Source organism: Setaria viridis, chromosome 5 (genome assembly GCF_005286985.2).
Source record: "Setaria viridis chromosome 5, Setaria_viridis_v4.0, whole genome shotgun sequence".
Classification (NCBI taxonomy): domain Eukaryota; kingdom Viridiplantae; phylum Streptophyta; class Magnoliopsida; order Poales; family Poaceae; genus Setaria; species Setaria viridis.
Genome location: NC_048267.2, coordinates 45463966 through 45482843, shown reverse-complemented (window position 1 = coordinate 45482843; position 18878 = coordinate 45463966). Strand labels below are relative to the sequence as shown.

General features: G+C 44.5%; 1 protein-coding gene and 1 pseudogene across 1 annotated transcript; one reads left to right on the top strand and one right to left on the bottom strand.

Annotated features, from left to right (window-relative positions):
- Positions 1 to 6632: 6632 nt before the first annotated feature.
- LOC140222927 (uncharacterized) lies at positions 6633 to 7599 on the bottom strand (annotated as a pseudogene).
- An 845-nt stretch (positions 7600 to 8444) lies between these two features.
- Positions 8445 to 17133, top strand: LOC117858080 (uncharacterized). The gene is made up of 7 exons (XM_034741065.2): positions 8445 to 8603; positions 10100 to 10642; positions 12591 to 13757; positions 13836 to 16043; positions 16214 to 16397; positions 16592 to 16707; positions 16793 to 17133. Exons 2-4 carry the CDS (start codon positions 10277 to 10279, stop codon positions 15825 to 15827), a joined length of 3525 nt encoding a protein of 1174 aa, XP_034596956.1. The 5' UTR covers positions 8445 to 8603; positions 10100 to 10276; the 3' UTR covers positions 15828 to 16043; positions 16214 to 16397; positions 16592 to 16707; positions 16793 to 17133.
- The last annotated feature ends 1745 nt before the right edge of the window (positions 17134 to 18878 follow it).

Here is an 18878-nt window from a genome sequence, read left to right as displayed (position 1 = left end):
AAGATGCATTCCCAGAACCCGAAGCAGTGGAGGGGACCTCCACCGAGCGGATGACCTCTTGAAGCATGGACATAGTAGCTCCAAGACGACCAGCGTTAACTTCGAATACTTCCTCGACAATCAAATCCTCCAAGGGAGCCGATAAAGTAGTCGGGGGATACGACTCTATTCCTGTCTCCACAGGGATAGTTTCCTCCACATCCCTACATCAAAGCACAGTCATTATATGACTTCAAGACGACTTGACGATACACACCAAGGACAAACAAACTCACCGAGTTGAGCGTGGCGGCAATCGCACACGTTTCTTCTCAGCAACAGTTGGTCGAGTACTCGGCGCTGCAGGAACAGCTGCTGGCACTGTCTTCTCGCCAAGGACTGAGAAACACAGAGTCAAGACCACAAAACAATTCAGACTAACACAGCTAGTCGCGAAAGAAAGCTTACCACTGGCAATTACACTGGACAACAAAGAGCCAGTAACAACTACTGGCGACACTTTTTTCGCAACACCCGCTACTCCGGCGGGCAACCCCAAGACTGCGTGGTCAGTAACCGACAGCGCGGCAGCCGACGGAGCCTGTGCGGTCAGCTCGGGGGCTACTTCAGCATCCGTTGGCGGCACCTCCTCTGGCACCTTCTCAACAGACGCAATACCGACGCTCGGGTCGGTCACGACTACTTCTCCAGAAGCAGCCTCATCATCACCAAGTGCCGCATCGATAGCCTTTTGAACATGACAAAGTAATCACAAGATTGCAAGTTCAAGTCTATCAGCTACAAGTGAGTACACGGCTATATACCTTGGCACCATGAGACTTCTCAGGAGTTGAAGCAGACTTAGCCGTAGATATCTTGCGGACTACTCTGTGTTTCTTCACAGGAGGAGAGGGCTCATCCTCTGACTCCTCAACAACAGTTTCTTCTTCTCCCGACTGCGCCAAGTAGTCGGCAAGAACTCGGGACTACAAAAAACAAGTCGATATTTAAAACAAATATCACAAAGGTCAAAAAGTACAAGTCAAGTGCAAGGACATACCACTTCTGGCTCATACCACGCATCATACTGCCGAAGAGCTGCAGGGATTACTGGTACTCCCTGGTAGTTCCTGAAGAACTTGGCCAGCAGCGCCTCCATATTATCGTCAGATATATCCTCATCGGACATACGCGATGGATCCTTAAAACCTGTGTAGTCACTCCCTGAGTGAGTCCGTTTCTGAAGCGGCTGAACTCTTCTCTTCAGAAAACTAGCCGCCACGTTAATCCCGGTGAGACCAAGTGCTTTCAACTCGGTAATTTGCTGCAGCAAATGGTCAAGCTCTGGGGTATCTTCAGGTTCGCTCACCCAGTTCTCTGCATGCTTCGGTGCGTGATCAGTAACCACCGACAAGCGAGGATCATGGTTCCCAATATAGAACCACATTTTCTTCCACTCCCCATGGGAGTCAGTCAAATTGTACTCAATATACGCGCCCGAGTTCCTGAGTTGGAACCCGGCGCCTCCAAAGACCTTCGTCCTAAGTGCACTAGGCCGAGTTTTACAATGAAACAACTTCCTAAACAGCTCAAGGCTCGGAGGAACTCCCAAGTAAACTTTGCAAAGGTGTACAAAAATTGACATATGCAGTACACCATTGGGGTTCAAGTGAATAAGTTGAAACTTATAGTACTCGAGGATACCTCTGAAGAAGTCGGAGGTGGGCACCGCCAATCCCCTCTCCACAAAGTGTGCAAGCATCACCATCTCGCTGGGGTGTTCCTCAAATTGCCACGCATTTGCAAAAGTAGGGCGCCATTCGAGTACCTCCTTTGTCTGCAGAAGCTTGGCGTCGACTAGCGCCTGCACGACCTCCTCCTTCATCACCGAATGCTGCCACGTTGCTCCAGGCGGTGGCGGCGCAGTCTGGTTCATCGGCCCCACCTTGGGCACTGGCAGCACTCCTTCCCGTTCTTGACCCTCACCTTGCCCACCGCCGGAGCCTTGCCTTGGATCTTCTCGGGTTTCTTGCCCATCTTCTTGGTGCGCATCTGCCGATTTCAACCTCAGCAAAATGCACTCACCCTCGGATTTCTCTCAATGAGCAGCAATGGCGGCGGTGGCACTTGGCAATCGCGATAGAAGAGGAAAACAGGAACGGAAAAGTTGGGGAAGAAGAGAAACATATCTGCTACAGTTGGGCGTAAACCTAACCAAAAGGGGGCCCTCCAGTTATATCTCCGCCACCTCCGGATTCTACGCGTCAGTTATGCAACGGATGGATTTTAAGCAGATTAATTGCCTTAAACACCCAACGACTACTCTTTTCAACGGGTTGTTGACCACTTCAACGACAAAAATCGCCTAAGTGCTCGGGGGCTGCGGGTACCGTACCCGATGGTCAGAATTTTCTTTTTCAGATTTCCAAGGGTAAAACAGTCAAAAAGCAGGATTGACCCTAAGCCTGAGTCTTCGACTCAACCTAAGGCTCAGGGGCTACTCCATATGGAGTGCGATTGACATTGCACTATTATATAAAAAACGCTCGGAACATAAGCAAACTCAAAGAAACAAGAAGAGTACCTTCCAGCCACGCGACAGTACTCGAGCACTTCGGACACTGCAACCTCTATGACAAACTACTCGGATAGTGCCCACAGTACTCGAGACTATGACGTACGACTACAAAGTACTCGGGGGCTTGTCGGGCATGCATCCCAGGTCCACGGGTAGACCCTGGACGGCCCACTAAGGGACGTACTCGGATATGGTCACGACAAGGGATAGGCGTATCCCACTCGGACTAGCCAAGTATGTGTATGGAAAACTACTCGGGCCATACCGAGTAAAACTCTGTAGTAGTACTCGACTAGGACTCAGACTTGTAACCCTGCCCTCCCGTGCATATAAGGGCGGGCAGGGACCCCCCTCAAACAAAACAACTCTGGTTCATCCAAGATCAATACAAACCAACACACAGGACGTAGGGTATTACGCGATCTAGCGGCCCGAACCTGTCTAAATCGTGTTCCTTGCGTCACCATTGATTCCTTCATTCTCGACGACCCTTACCGCACAAAAAACCACCTAGGGTACCCCATAGGCGGGTTGCTGGTCTAAAACACCGACACTAACATTCTCCCCCTTGATCTCATCATATACTTTTAACTTTAAACTTTTGCTTTTATTCATTTCATCGTAGATTAGTGTGTAGAGCATGCCTCGTCGTCATAGCTCAATCGCCGATAGAATCAACAGCCACAACTCACCTTTCTATTTTGAAACAATTATGTTTCCTTTGGGCCCTTTATAATATTCAGGATCATAGGCTTTCCCTTAAACCCATGCCGGCTAAGTGTTTCTTGAACATATTGGGTGGTAAGCCTTTCGTTAGCGGATCCGCAAGCATATTCTTTGTCCTTATATGCTCGAGACTTATAGTGTGATCCTGAATTTTGTCTTTCACAACATAAAACTTTATATCAATCGATTTGGAAGCAATGCTTGATTTATTGTTGCGACCATAGAATACTGTTGACTCATTGTCGCAATACATCTTTAGTGTTCTATGAATGCAATCAACCACTTTCAATCCGGGTACAAATTTCTATAACCATATCGCCTGCCCCGTGGCCTCATGACATGCTATAAATTCTGCATACATCGTAGATGATGCAGTTACTTTCGATTTGGAGCTTCTCCACGAGATAGCTCCCCCCGCGAGAGTGAACACGTAACCAGACGTGGATTTTCTATCATCTCTGTCTCCCGCAAAGTCCGCATCTGAATACCCTTTTATCTCTTGGGAATCAGATCTTCTGTATGTTAGCATGAGGTCTTTTGTGCCTTGCGCGTAACGCAATGCTTTGTTTACCATCTTCCAGTCCTCTAAACCTGGATTATCTTGATATCTAAGTCAGGGCGAGTGCATACTATAAGCTTCCTACAGCTGAAGTATATGGTACCGCTTTCATATGTTTGAGCTCGTATTGGTTCTTGGGACATTGGAAATTCCCAAAACTATCGCCCTTGACTATAGGAGCAGGTGTGGCTTTTCTCGCATGCATATTGTACTTCTTTAGGATCTTTTCTAAATATACCTTTTGCAATAATCCCAAAACCCCATTCTTTCTATCTCGGTGAATTTCTATGCCTAAAACATATGATGCTTCACCGAGATCCTTCATATTAAAGTTTGAGGACAAAAACTTCTTTGTTCCCAGCAGTAGACTGATATCACTGCTTGCAAGCAAGATATCATCCACATACAGGATTAGGAAAATGTATTTTCCATTTTTGAACTTTGCATAGACGCAATTGTGCTCTATGTTTTCTTTAAACCCAAATTTCTTAATTGTATCATTAAACTTTAGATACCACTGTCTAGAGGCTTGCTTTAATCCATAAATGGATTTCTTTAGACGACATCCCATATTCTCTTTGCCTTCCACGATAAAACCGTTGGGTTGTTTCATGTAGACATTTTCCTCTAAATTACCATTTAGAAATGCCGTCTTTACATCCATCTGATGTAACTCTAAATCGAAATGTGCCACTAATGCCATTATGATTCTGAAGGAATCTTTACATGAGACAGGAGAAAAGGTCTCATTGTAGTTTATCCCTTCTCTTTGTGTAAAACCTTTTGCCACGAGTCGCGCCTTAAACCTTTCTACGTTCCTTTTGGAGTCGCGTTTAGTCTTGTAGACCCATTTACAACCTATTGTTTTGGCTCCTCTAGGAACCTTTTCAAGTTCCCAAACATCGTTGGAACTCATCGATTTCATCTCACCTTCCATGACTTCTAGCCACTTGGATGAGTGGGCGCTTCTCATGGCTTCTTCATATGAAATGGGATCACCTTCCATATGAACTTCTTCTGTGTTATAAACTTTATAAATGTCAGGAATAGCTGACCTTTTAAATCTTTGGGACCTTCTAGGTCCCTCATTTTCGGGCACATCTTGTGCCTCAGCTTGTGGCACATCATACAGAGGTGGCTGCTGTAACTCTTCCGCATGTGTAGCAATGGGTTCAGTTGGCTCCTGAAGGACAGGTTCCAAATTCTTACTCATCGTTTCCAGGGTGGAATCATAGCTGGTGCTTGCACTACAACTTCAGAAACTATTGCAAGTGCTTGCACCGCGACATCAGAAACTGTCGGTGTAGGAACAATAGGTAGTGAGAAGAATGGCTCCTGAATCATTGGAGTAGGTGCACACACCCGCTTCTCCTCAAGATCAATCTCTCGAGCCACCATGCTCCCCCTTACCAATTCATCCTCTAAGAAAACAGCGTGTCTCGTTTCTACAAATTTTGTATATCTGTCTGGACAGTAGAAACGATAACCTTTCGATTTTTTAGGATAGCCAATGAAGTGGCAACTTACTGTTTTGGGATCTAGCTTCCCAATATTTGGGTAAAACACTTTGGCCTCAACTGGGCTCCCCCACACACGCATGTGGTTCAGTGAAGGAACTCTTCATGTCCATAGTCCGTACGGTGTTTTGGGAACTGACTTACTTGGCACTCTATTAAGAATGTGAATGGCGGTTTTTAACACCTCCATCCACAGTTCCAATGGCAAGGTGGAATAACTCATCATGCTGCGCACCATATCCATCAGTGTACGGTTACGCCTTTCAGCTACTCCATTTTGCTGAGGCTCGTCCGGCATTGAATACTGGGCTACTATGCCATTTTTCTGTAGAAACCTTGCAAAAGGATCAGGAACTTGTCCATATGGGGTATGCCGACCATAGTACTCCCCCCATGGTCGGATCTTACTATTTTAATTCTTTTATCGTGCTAATTTTCAGCTTCAGCTTTAAATATTTTAAACTTTTTAAGAAAATATTAACTTCATCGTGCTTGTAAATTTAATAATCTCGTTGGTTCAAATTAAATTTATCCAGCGCTTCCAATCTTTCTTTTATTGGATAAATATAGCCATGATGGGAGTAATCGTCTGTGAATGTTATGAACGAATCATAACCATCCACGCTTTTCACAGGAAATGGTCCACAAATATCAGTGTGGATTATCTCTAAAGTTCCTGTGCTACGTTTAGCACCTTTTTTTGATTTGCTTAACGTACTTTCCTTTAATGCAATCTACGCATTGTTCTAAGTCTGAGAACTCTAATTGAGGAAGAATTTCATTCTTAACAAGTCTTTCTATTCTCCCCCTCGAAATATGGCCTAAACGACAGTGCCATAATTTCGATGACACATCGTGAGTTCTCTTTCTTTTCTTTGTGTCTTTCTCCGACGAGGATACCTTTACATTCACGTCACACACATAATTTACTTTTTTGCGCAGCGATAGTAAATAAAGCTCGTTGTGAAGGATGGCAACACCAACACATGCATTATTAAACCAAATGGCACACTTGTCATTTCCAAAATTACATTCATGATCATCTTTATCCAAATGAGAAATGCTAATTAAGTTTCTGTGTAATGAAGGAACATAAAGTATATCTCCAAGCAGAAGCGTAAAACCATCAACTAGCTCTAGAGAGACGTCGCCAATAGCTTCAACTTCTACTTGGACTCCATTTGCGACTTCAACGCATCTTTCGCTTCTTTGCGTAGTCCTCATCGAACGGAATCCCTGTAAAGAATTTGCAACATGAACAGTTGCACCAGAGTCAATCTACCAGGTAGATTTCGAATACTGTAAATACAAGGATTCATTTACAAATGAGATAATATTCTCACCATTCTTTGCCATTATCATCTTTAACCAATCGGGGCATTCTTTCTTGTAATGCCCCGTCTTCTTGCAGTGGAGGCAATGATCTTTGTTCACAGTGAGATGCTTTTGCTGATGCTGTTGCTGCGTAGGGGCCTCTCCACGTGGCTTAAAGGAGGAGTTAGCATGGAAATTCTTTTTCTTGTTCTCCTTCACATAGTTCAGAGAACCACCATGTGAGGATCTAATCTTCTCCTCCTCTTGCACGCACATGGCTACAGTCTTTTCCATGTCCCACTGTTCAGGCTGCATGTTATAGTGACTACAAAGTGGTCAAACTCCTTTGGCAGAGAAGCAAAAACCAGATGGACAAGGAGTGCAGGCTTAAGCTCCAAATCCTTGTTCAGTGGCTTTAACTTCGATGCTAAGTTGCTCATCCTAAGAATGTGGTCTCTAATGCCACCTCTAGTGTACTTCTTTGTTACTAGCTGCTTTATCAACTGAGTGGCATATGTCTTTATCTTTTCAAGGTACTCACCAACGGAGTCACACTCTTCGATCGAGCCCAAAATGGCAGGCTCAATCGTGTTCTTTATCACAGCCATGCACTTTTTATTTGCAGTGGTCCACTTTTTATTCTCGATGGAATATGACAGCTCCAACAGAACATATTCCCTCTTCCTTTTCTCCCATGCAGCGTCATCATCAGTATCCTCTCGTACTGGCACTGTTGGCTTTTTGGGCTGCGGAGTGGTGACTACCCAGTCAACCTCACCACAGACGAAAGCCATGTCGATCTTTTTCCTCCATTCACTGTAGTTATCACCTCTAAGGGTTGGAATGTCCTTAATGCACCCCATCAAGTAGTACCCTCCTGAAAACCACAGTAAGGTGAGATCCATGACAACAATTGCATGCGTTAATCCAACGTTGGTTAAAATTAAAACATACAACTGTTTATGCAATTATATCTACATCACCGTTGGGCAAAAATAGAAAATAATGCATATAACCTTTTAAATTATGATAAGTTATTAACAACGTTGGTCATAAAATAACATCATCATAATCAACTTTTTAAGAAAATATTAACTTTATCGTGCTCGTAAATTTAATTATCTCGTTGGTTCAAATTAAATTTAAACAGAGCAATAATTTAAACTTTTGCAGCGGAAACATTCAATTAATTCTATTTTCAGAAGAAAAAACACTGTAAAACTTTATTAATCTCTATGTCAAATTATCCCGTTGGTTCAAATTTGAATAGAGATCAAAACTAAAAAAACATCAATTAAATGCTTCTGTAAATAGAAAAAGAAAAAACAAAACGTTACTGTGCGCTATTTTTCTTTTCGGCCCGGCAGCAAAAAGACGGCCCAGAGCCCGTCTTCTCACTCGGCCCGCTCGCTGATGACTTTCGGCTCAGCGGTGAGAACCGGCCCGCGTCCGGACGCACAAGATGGCCCAGCGACCTGGCTGAGGTGCGTTTGGCCCGGAGCGCAGCATGCAAGGCGCAAAAAAATGCAGCCCAGACTTTTCTTTCGCCTGAACAGTGCAGGCCCAAATGACAATGCGGCCCTGCCTTTTGTTCGCTGATAGTGCTCCCACGTTCCAGGCCACAACCTGGGCCTGGGCCAGCAATTGGCCTTCCCGCCTGGGCCAGCAATTGGCCTTCCCGCCTGGGCCGTTTTCAGCCCGGACAATCGCGTCCGTCCTGATCCGACGGCCGCGCATCCTTTTCGGAAGATCAAAACGACCGGATGGCCTGCTCCTCCGCAACCCTAATTTCTTTTTCTCCTCCTCTGCGCCGCACCCAACCGAGCACCTGCGCATCGCCCGGCCCGTTCGCCGGTGAGGATCCGCGGCGGAAGTGGCGCGGTCGCCGCCTTCTTTTCTTTTGTTTTGCCGATTCTTTATCCGAACTTGGGTTCGTTACTCTCTTTTCTTTTCCTTCTGTTCTTCACTGATCCGAACCGGGTTAGGGTTAAGGGGCTGGTGTTCTTTTTTTGTTACGCTTTTCTGTTACCCGTTTAGGGTTTAGGTCCTAAAAGGATCTCCTCTCTGTTCTTGTGGTTCACCCGATTGGGGTTAGGGTTCATAACGAAACCCGATGCTCAGATCCGAGACGGATCTCTTTTCGGTGTCTAAAACTTTCCCCGAGTAGATCTACGATCTAGTTTAGGCTAACTGATACCATTATTAGTTCTATTGGATCGACTAGCAGTAGATCTTCGGTTTATTTCGGTTTCAACAGTGCAGTTCTTGTGGTGTTCTAGTGCTAAGAGAGAGAGAGAGACCCTCGCCAGCTGAGGAGCTGGAACTTCCGGTGCAGAGTCGTGGGCGCGGCGGTGGCGGTCTTCCCGTCACTTCTGCGCCTCCCCTATAGATCGGATTAGGGATGTGGGTGGGGTGGCTGGCGGCGGCGGCGAACCTCGTGCCCCGAGCCGTGGCCCCCACCTCCTTTATATAGCGCAGCGTGATAGGGGCCCACCACCCAATGTTAGGGTGAGCGCCCCCGATCCGGGCGCGGATCAAGGTCCAATTGGTCCGTTGGGCCCATTAGGAGAGAGATCAATCTAACATGAAGAACTTCCATCCCATTGTCCTCTTGTGTTGTTGGTGACAAATTGAGCAGTGTGGCCGTGTAATCAGACTTCGGGTTGGAGAATAATGTTAGACAGGCCATGAGCCCATGAACCCAAGTCGGATGCCAAGCCCAAACCCAAACCCGCCCCAGCTGCTGCTCGCCGCCGGTGGCGTCAGACGCTGCGGGGTCGAACCGAGCGACGGCGAGCGTGGGAGTGACGCCATCGACCGCAGCGGTGGATGCTTCTGACGAGCTCGACCTCGCGTTCCTTCCTTGGGGCCCGAGTAGGACCTCGGGTTGGTGGCGTACTCCCCCTTCATCAGTCTGCAGGCGGATGGGGAATGTCGAGGGGGCGGGGCTCGGTGGCGCGATGCCGCCGGTGGAGAGGCGGTTGCTGAGGCGGATGGAGGGCCTTGGCCGCTTCGCTGGAGGCGGACGCCGTTTGTCGTCCGGCGGCTCGGGCAGGGGCAGGAACCCTTCGGAGGCGGCGCTCGCGTCTGTTGCCGAAATTGATCTTTGAACAAGTGAACCGTGTACTGTTAACAAATCATCTTCATCTTTAGAAGCAAGGCATGGCACTCTTCAGTATTCATTCAGTACAAGAGTGTTCTCCCTTGTGAATATCAGTCTTATATGTTCTTGTAGCAAGCTCATGGCGAGAAGCCGAAAAATCCATCCATCTCATATGATTTATGTCTCGTGCAGTGTTTGCTCCGTCATTCTCCCCATCTCTCCCTCCTCCCGAATTCATTAGCAAAGAAATCATAATCTGTCATCTTTGAGTTAAATATTTCAAGTTCATATCTTTAACTTTGTCCATACGTTCTGTTTTCCAGGATAGGCACCACGCCTACTTTGCTTTCACCAAAGGCCATGACTTGCGGTGTAGTCTAGGGATTTATGCAGTTTGCTTTCGGTGGGGATTCCAAGTTCTGAACCTGCACTGCACTTCAGGTATCTGTGGATGCAAAAAGCTTGACTAGAAGACAGGCAGCAGCATATATCTGCATAACATGTTGTATGTTCTTCATATAGGAGCTTTCAAGTACACAAAAGCAAAACACAAGTCTGCAGCCATGAGTGGGGGACCTGACATGATCGCAAGTGCCGTGATTCAGCATGTTGGCAGCATGCTCGGTGACAAAGCCTGGGAGAGGATCAAGCTGCTATGGAACTTTGAGAATGATGCCAAGGAGATGAAGGACAAAATGTTTAACCTGCAGGTTGCACTTAACAATGCTGAGAAGCGCTCCCAGGAGTCCGAGGATGCATTGGCGAGACTCTGGCTCAAGAAGTACAAATCTGTTGCCTATGACATGGAGGACACACTGGATGAGTTGGGCGCCAACGCAATGATATGGAGAAATAGTACATGCACGGTACGTACTATGACACTGGGTCTTCTCATGCTACTAATTCTAGCTATTAGGATAATGGAGAGCAGTTACTCTTTATTCAGTTAGCGTCTACATGCATTCTCGTGGATCTGTGGGTGTGCACAGTAAACAGACACCACAAAACATTTGATATTTGTCCAAATTATTCCATTTACATATTTCTCAAAATGTTCCATATACATATGTTTGTGAAGAAGTAATAGACTACGATATGCTAAATCATATACGTATACACAGCCCTCAGAACACCCAACAATCATATGCACACGTAGTTTTGATGGAAAGTTGCAAGGCCTCTCACAGAGCTAGATCTGTACAATTTTTTGGCCACCCGATAATTATTATCTAAATTATGTTCCTTGGAGAAAATAGTTATCTGAATTTATTATCTAATTGCAATCATCGTATGACACTGGTTCATGGAAACACCTGCTAGTCAGTTGATTGACTAGTTGAACCTACAGGGAGATGCACGGATTTAATGAGAGCGCAAAAGTTTGACATAGTAGATCCGGGCCCTGTAACCACCATACATATCTTCTTCCACTGTGTCCCACAAGCACACGTCCTCTCTTCTGTTTAGCATTTGCTCCCTTTTAAGTAGACACATATTTCATATTTTATTCCCTTGCCAATTCAATAGCTTAAAAGGATTTCCTTGCTCACTTGAAAGGCTGGGAAAGGTTGTGCAGGGAGACCAAACAATTATTCTTTTTATAAGAAACTTGGTTGTTGGATGGAGCTATAGCCAATGAATTGCACACGTGAGCAATAGCTGCACCCACCTCGATCCGCTATAGCCGGAGAAAGCGGAGGCTATAGCTGACTATTTTAAACTATGGTTTTATTCCCTTGCCCATTCATAGCTTACGAGGATTTCCTTGCTTATTCGAAAGGCTTGGGAAAATTACGCAGGGAAACCAAACAAATATTCTTTTTCTAAAAAAAATTCTATTTGAAGGGGGAATTCACATGCTTTGATAATTAAAAATTTAAAATTATTGCAGCATGCTAAATACAGATTCCTTTCCCATGTTTCTAAGGGACAAGAGAGCTTCATATTACTTGGGTTACAGTCATGGTTCAGTTGTTAGACAACACACGTGGTGTTGTTGCCTCAAACACATAGCAGTAGTTCCTCCTAGCTTGCCAACTCTTCGCTACTTTGCTATGCTCTCTACTAAAGTCGGTCGCCAAAGAGCAATCTATCTCCAGAATACAAAGTTATTGGGCCCATTGTGTAATTAGCCTGATCCCTCCAATGCAAGGTCACAGTTGATTACTGTACTGGATATTGTATGGTCTATTTAATAATATTTTTATCAGCATATACTTATAGTACTAGTGTGAATAAATTACATGAAATTTCAAGGAAACTTTACACATTTCTGCATTCTAATTTCAGTCTGATTCACTCTTTTTGTTATTATTTCTAGGGGCTCCAGCTTAGTTTTGGTCCTCAAAAGGTTACCGAATCAAGCACAAAGTAAAATGGGTTAGAGCTTTAAATTGTCCATTGAACTGTATTCACACATTCCAAAAAGATCCTAATTCCTGTACCTAATTTAAATGGTCATAGAATTGACAATCTTTTCTAGCACAATTGACTAACGAAATTCGCAATTCTCAATTCATCGATAAAGAAATAGAATAGGAACATTGATCCACTTGTAGGATTAATTAGTATAATGTCGTGCGGTGTGACTGTGACACTACCACAACTTTTTTGTCAGTGTTGGTGACCACAATTTGGGAATCCATAGGAATTCTTGCATGCTACGGTCCAGAAATAGAAAATAATTTTCTAGTTAGGTGTTATATCTACTTCATAAAACTATACTAACTTTTTGGTAGATTTTTAGTCACACGTGCCTTCTGAGGAGATATGTTGTGGTTGTTTCACTGATTCCATCTTACAAAAATACTGCAGGCTAAATTTTTCTTCTCATCAATCAATCCACTCGTTGTGCGCATCACCATATCAGATAAGATGAGAAATATCCGGGTGATGCTAGATAAGATTATTGAGGAACAGACGAAATTCCGTTTTCTGACATTGCCTACCCCAACAAGCCAAGATAGTAAGAAGAAGTGGAGAGAAACCTTTATTGGTGACAGAGATGAAATTGAGGTGATAGGAAGGGAAAGAGAGAAGAAAGACATACTGACTAAGGTGTTGCAGAAAAATGGAGAGAAAGAAAGCTTTATCATTCCTGTTGTTGGCCTTGGTGGAATGGGTAAGACAACATTAGCAAAGGCTGTTTACACTGACAAGGAAACAAATATGTTTGATGTGAAAGCATGGGTTCATGTCTCGATGGACTTTCAGCTAAATAAGATTGTGTCTGCTATTATATCTCAGGTCGAGGGTAGCACCCCTGCTAATGATGTTGATCTGCAGTACCTAAAATCTCAACTTGACCGCATACTCCATGGCAAGATTTATCTTATAGTCTTAGATGATTTATGGGAGGAAGAGAGGTCTAAGTTGGAGGATCTGATGAACATGTTGCAATCTGGAATGAAAGGTAGCAATATAATAGTCACTACCCGTAGTGAAAAGGTTGTTAGTTTAGTATCTACCACTACCATACATTCTTCATATTTTCAGATTGTTGACCCAATTAAACTGGAGGGTATGTCAATTGATGAATGCTGGTCTATTATGAAGCCTCGTAATCTCGGAAATGGTCAACTTACTGACCTTGTAGACATTGGAAAGGATATTGCACAGCGATGCAGTGGAGTACCTCTGGTTGCTAAGGCTCTTGGTTATGTGATGCAGAAGCAGTGCACCAGAGAAGAATGGTTAGAAATTAAAAATAGTGACATACTGGATATTAAGGATGATGACAAAGGAATTCTGAAGGGCTTGCTGCTAAGCTATTACCACATGCCTCCACAACTTCAACTTTGTTTCATGTATTGCTCTATCTTCCCTAAGAACCATGATATAGATCATGATTGTTTGATCCAGCAATGGATTGCTTTGGGGTTTATTCAAGATACTAATGGGGAACAACCACTTCAGAAGATTGGTAGGGAATATGTTAATGAATTCTTGGGGATGTCCTTCCTCACAAATTTGACTCCTACAGTAAGTGTACTTGTAATTACGAAATTGCAATTGTTTGTCTTGAAAAGATATGAACTATGCTCTATTTTCTTTTGCAAGGTGCCAGCTTCAAGGAGTTTTGAACCCACACTTAGACTTCGTATGCATGATATGGTACACGATCTCGCAAGGCATGTTGCTGGTGATGAATTATCTTGCACAAATGGTGTGGCAAACAGCACTACTAAGGGGGACAAATTGATTTGTCACTATCAGCTATTGATGAATAGTAACGAGTCTTCATCCTCTAAGTCTTTGCCACCAAACGTTAGGGCCATGCATTTCAGGGAATGCAATAAACTGCATGTTCCTAAGCAAGCATTCTCACACGCATTATATCTGAGAGTTTTGGATTTGAGTGGATGCCATGTGTCAGAGCTACCAGGTTCTGTTTGTAAACTAAAGCTATTGCGGTATCTTGATGCTTCCAACCTTCCTATCCCAAACTTTCCTAAATCCCTGAACCGTCTCCTAAACTTGCAAACCTTGATACTTTCAAACACTTCTCTGAAGGCATTGCCCACAAACATTGGTTGCCTCCAAAAGCTGCAATACTTTGACCTATCAGGATGTGTCAACCTTCATGAACTTCCCACCTCTTTCGGTAACCTCAGTGCTTTGCTCTTCTTAAACTTGGCAAGCTGCCATGAACTGCCTACCCTTCCAGAATCCTTTGGCAAGTTGCATAAGCTTCAGTTTTTGAACCTATCCGATTGCTACAAACTCCACTCACTACCAGAATCTTGTTGTCAACTTCATGATCTAACACATCTTGAGCTGTCGGATTGCCATAATCTTGAAAAGGTCCAAGATTGCATTGATCAACTTTCTAAGCTTGAGTATCTGAACATGACAAGCTGTTCCAAGGTTCAAATGTTGCCCGAGTCCCTATGCAAGCTCATGATGTTAAAGCATCTAAATTTGTCGTTCTGTGTAAAACTTAAACATCTGCCTGCTTCTATTGGTGTTTTACAACTTCAGAGGTTGGATCTGGAAGGCTGCTTTTTCCTTGATGGCTTGCCGGATAGCATTTTTAACATGTCTACACTTGTACATGTCGAACGAGCAATATTTGGATTATATATACATTCTAAAGTTGATAAACTTAGGGAACAACTAAACCTGAAAAGGTCATGTGAGCTTGATGGACGTGGTGATCTATGGAGTCAAATTTTAGAGCTCGAGAAGACACCCTGCCTTGAGCTGGAGATCAAAGGCCTTCAGAATGTCAAGAATCTGGAAGGGGCAGACCAGGCAAAACTGTTGAACAACTCAAATCTTAGGAGGCTGGCGCTTTCATGGGAACATGGTGAAAGTAGTATGGTGGAGCATGCAGATGCATCGGTTGACAAATCGGTGCTGGAGAAGCTTGTGCCTCCTAGAAATCTCCAACACCTTCATCTTGATGGTTACATGAGCATAGACTTCTCTAGGTGGATGCTGGACCTTCCTTCCTACCTACCTCATCTTACCACCATCGGTCTTACCAAGCTGAAAGGGTGCAGCCACCTCCCTCCACTTGGGCGCCTGCCAAATTTAAGAGCATTGTTCTTGGATACAATGCCCAATCTCAAAAGTGTCGGGAGGGAATTTTATGGGGACTACGGAAGTTGCTGGAAGCTAAGAATGATTCTTATGGAGGGAATGGACAACTTGGAAGGGTGGTGGACAACGAGAACGTCTAATGAAGATGAAGAGTTCTTAATCCCTAATTTACATCTGCTGTTTGCTTCTAATTGCCCAAAGTTGAAATTCCTGCCTTATCCCCCAAGGAGCATGACCTGGATGGTAAACAACAGCGATCACGTTTTGCCGGAACATGGGTTTGGGAACCTCTCATCTATCACTTCTCCATATTACCTTTTCATAGCGGGCACATCCCCTTCTCCTGAAGCGTGGCATAGGGCCCGGTATCTCTGTTCTATCGAGAACCTTGCTCTTGGCTCCCTCACGGGTCTTACAACATTGCCAGAGGTTATCCGATGTTTCATCTCCCTCCGGGTATTCTTGGTTGAGGACTGTGATGACTTGGAGACACTGCCAGAATGGTAGGGAGATTTAACTTCTTTGAGAGAAATTCAAATCCGCTCATGCCCAATGCTATCTTCACTGCCAGAAAGCATACAGCGTGTTACTGAGTTAAAGAAACTGCGGATCATCAACTGCCCAGCACTGTCAGAGAAGTGCCAAGGAGAGGACAAGCACAAGATCGCTCATATTCCAGAAGTCAAATTCGAGTAACAGAAGCTTCACACCTCATCTAGCATGGTGAGAACCTCCTTATCGATGCTGTTTTCTTTTCTGCCAGATAACTTACGGTGCATGCTTTTCTTTAATTTCTGTGACTTGGCTAACGGTTGTGCGGACAAATTAGTCGATCGCGACTAAATATGAATTTCTAAAGTCTCGAGTCATTTTTTATTTTCAATTTTTGGCAGGCTACCTTGAGGCCTGTCAAGGATCTGCCATATACTACCCGGCCTCTCAAATCATAGTTAGCTTTTCAGCAGCTCATTGTATTTTGTTTGAAATGATGGTTAGCTGTCCAAATTCCATATGCATTATGTATACAAGGAGAGCCGGTATCTTCGTCCAAACGTCGTTGCCTGTGTCAAGCATCAGGTAGGTACGGTTTACCCAGATTTTTCTCTTGATCGTAGTCTCTTTAATTATATCCTTGCCTGCATGAAATTGGTAAAGAGTTTTTTTTCCGGCTGTATCAATTAATGTAACTTCGGTGATGAATTCATCTATTTGATCCTGAGCATTTCATCTGAAGCTAACAAGTACGCCCTTCCATTCATGAAATTAATCAGACGGGACACCATCAGGTTGCTCTCTCCAGCGTCTTAGCTGACCGGCCACTTCAAGAACCGTTGTAGAACAGCTCGAAGGCTCAACCGCCGCCACGTCGGTCATGTTTCCCTTGCATGTGAGTTCAGTTCACGCATGACTAATCAGCTCAGCCAGGTAGTGTATTTGGTACTGTACTTGGATAATGACGCCATGTTTTGCAGAGCGCAAGGAGAACCTGTTCATGGCCTCGTCGAACTACCGAGGGGAACGGGAGGAACACGTGGGGCCGCATGACCGTGACGTTGTGCACGGCGTCACTGTACTCAGCATGGCACCGCCTGACACCGGGAGTGGCGCCACGGACGTCCACGTTGGTCCGACATGGCACCACCACCACATAAGCTGAAAGTGTCGTCGAAATGTTCTTGCCTGTGTAAAACATAAGATACAGTTTCATTTCGGCTGTGCTTTCATCCTGGCCTGCATGAACTTGCATTACAAAAAGTTTCTTTTAGGTTGTATCTGTTAACTGCGTTGATGAATTCATGCATTTTATCTTGAATTCATAGTGCATTTGATCAGCATCAGTTATCTGGAGCTAACAAGTGAGGATCCGACTCCGGATATAGTGGTGCAGCACAGGCAATGAGAAAATGAAGCGAGATGGTCTGAAATTTGGTGTGCATCGTGCCTGATGACCACAATGATACTGCTGCAAAATGTTCATGCAACAATAGAGATGCCTACAAAGCTTATGCTGCTAGAGTACAAGTACAACACTCTGTTACTGGCTCAAAGGCGACTCAGGTTAGAGCTCTAGCAGCTGGTCAACTGAAAGTCCAATCAGCACCCCTTTCTCCAGATCGAACACCAGCAGGTTGTTCTCCATCGTCTTCCCACCGATCACCCCTTTCTCCAGTCGGCGAAGCGGTCGTGAGCGGCGAGCACAGCCGCGCCGTAGGCACAACCAGCGGTGAGCAGTAGAGGAGAGTAGGAGACGGCCAGCCGCCTGCAGCAGTAGGGACAGGCGGCGAGTTGCTGTTACCCTGTTGGTACTGCTCATCTGACAAGTTGGTATTGCTAAAATGTAGATGCGTTTTTCATTATCTGCTACATATTTGTGATTGAACTTTTTGATATGATCAATAAAATGAATGCAAATTACACTTAAATTGCAGGGAATTGATCATTGACCATCGAAAAGATTTGAGACTGATATAATGGAGCTCTTAATCCTCAAGTGCATCTCTATTTTAAGCAAGAACTTGCAGCCTACTAAAATTTCTAAATGGCCATGTCACTAGTTCCCCGGTTAGTTTACAATGGACATTGGTGTAAAGTGATTTCTTAATCTACTTTTATTTAAAATCGACTATATATTGTAAATTATCAAATATATATATGCACCTGTTCTCAATATTTGTTGAAGGTTCAATTAAACAACTCCCCCAGAGCAACTTGTGGGCCGTACTCCATGCAGGCTCATATTCTCATCAAATTACAAAATGGGCTACGGCTGGACTGATTGATGTCATCAGCCTGCTCGGCTGAGTGGGCTCCACTACAGGTTGGTCCTGTGGTAGTCCAATGGGCTATTGTTGGCGCTAGAAATCGGTCAACCGAATCCCAGCGACCGACACACGACCCGGGAGAATCTGCTTAGCTCCTGTTCGGGTGAATGCCCTGGTGCAGTTCGCGCGGCGTGCCAGCCAATCTGACTTGTTGATTGGCAAGGAAGAATACGTGTCAGGTCCAGAAATCTCGATCGGCTAAGTTTCCGATCTCGAGAGAGTTTATCAGCGAATCGGCCGATTTACTGTAGTAATGAAATCGGCTATAAGACAGCCTGATCTCTGCAGCCTTGTTGACAAAGAATTGCTAGAGTAATCGATACAAAGCTATGATAACAACACTAAGAATAGATCTAATCGGCAATAGACGAATCTTAACAGCAGAAAGTAATGAAGCCGAAATTACCGATTCCTAGCTGGATAACTGGTGATAAGACTAGGAAGACAGGTAAAAACCTATGATTCTAGTAAATATCGATAACTAGTGAATAAATCTAAACGAAACGACAGCGATACGCCCGACGTTAAAGCTTAGATATTACTCGATAAGCGGAACTTACAGAATCGGCCGGAGATCAAGCTGATGCAGCCCTGCCAACCCGCACGAACTCGTGAAAAAGAAGAAAATAATGGCGAAGTCGCCTGCTTGAAAGTAAGTACGAGGAAAAAGTAGTTTGTTGTATTGATTGGTTCATCCTTACAGATTCACAAAGGTAGCTATTTATAGCCCCGTACA

What these genes read in the sequence shown, in the direction of transcription:
- LOC117858080 (XM_034741065.2), top strand. Translation starts at nt 10,277, where the DNA reads ATGTTGTATGTTCTTCATATAGGAGCTTTCAAGTACACAAAAGCAAAA. An exon ending in GGAGAAATAGTACATGCACG is followed by an intron (nt 10,643 to 12,590) that starts GTACGTACTATG and finishes AAAATACTGCAG; the next exon opens with GCTAAATTTTTCTTCTCATC. An exon ending in TCACAAATTTGACTCCTACA is followed by an intron (nt 13,758 to 13,835) that starts GTAAGTGTACTT and finishes TTCTTTTGCAAG; the next exon opens with GTGCCAGCTTCAAGGAGTTT.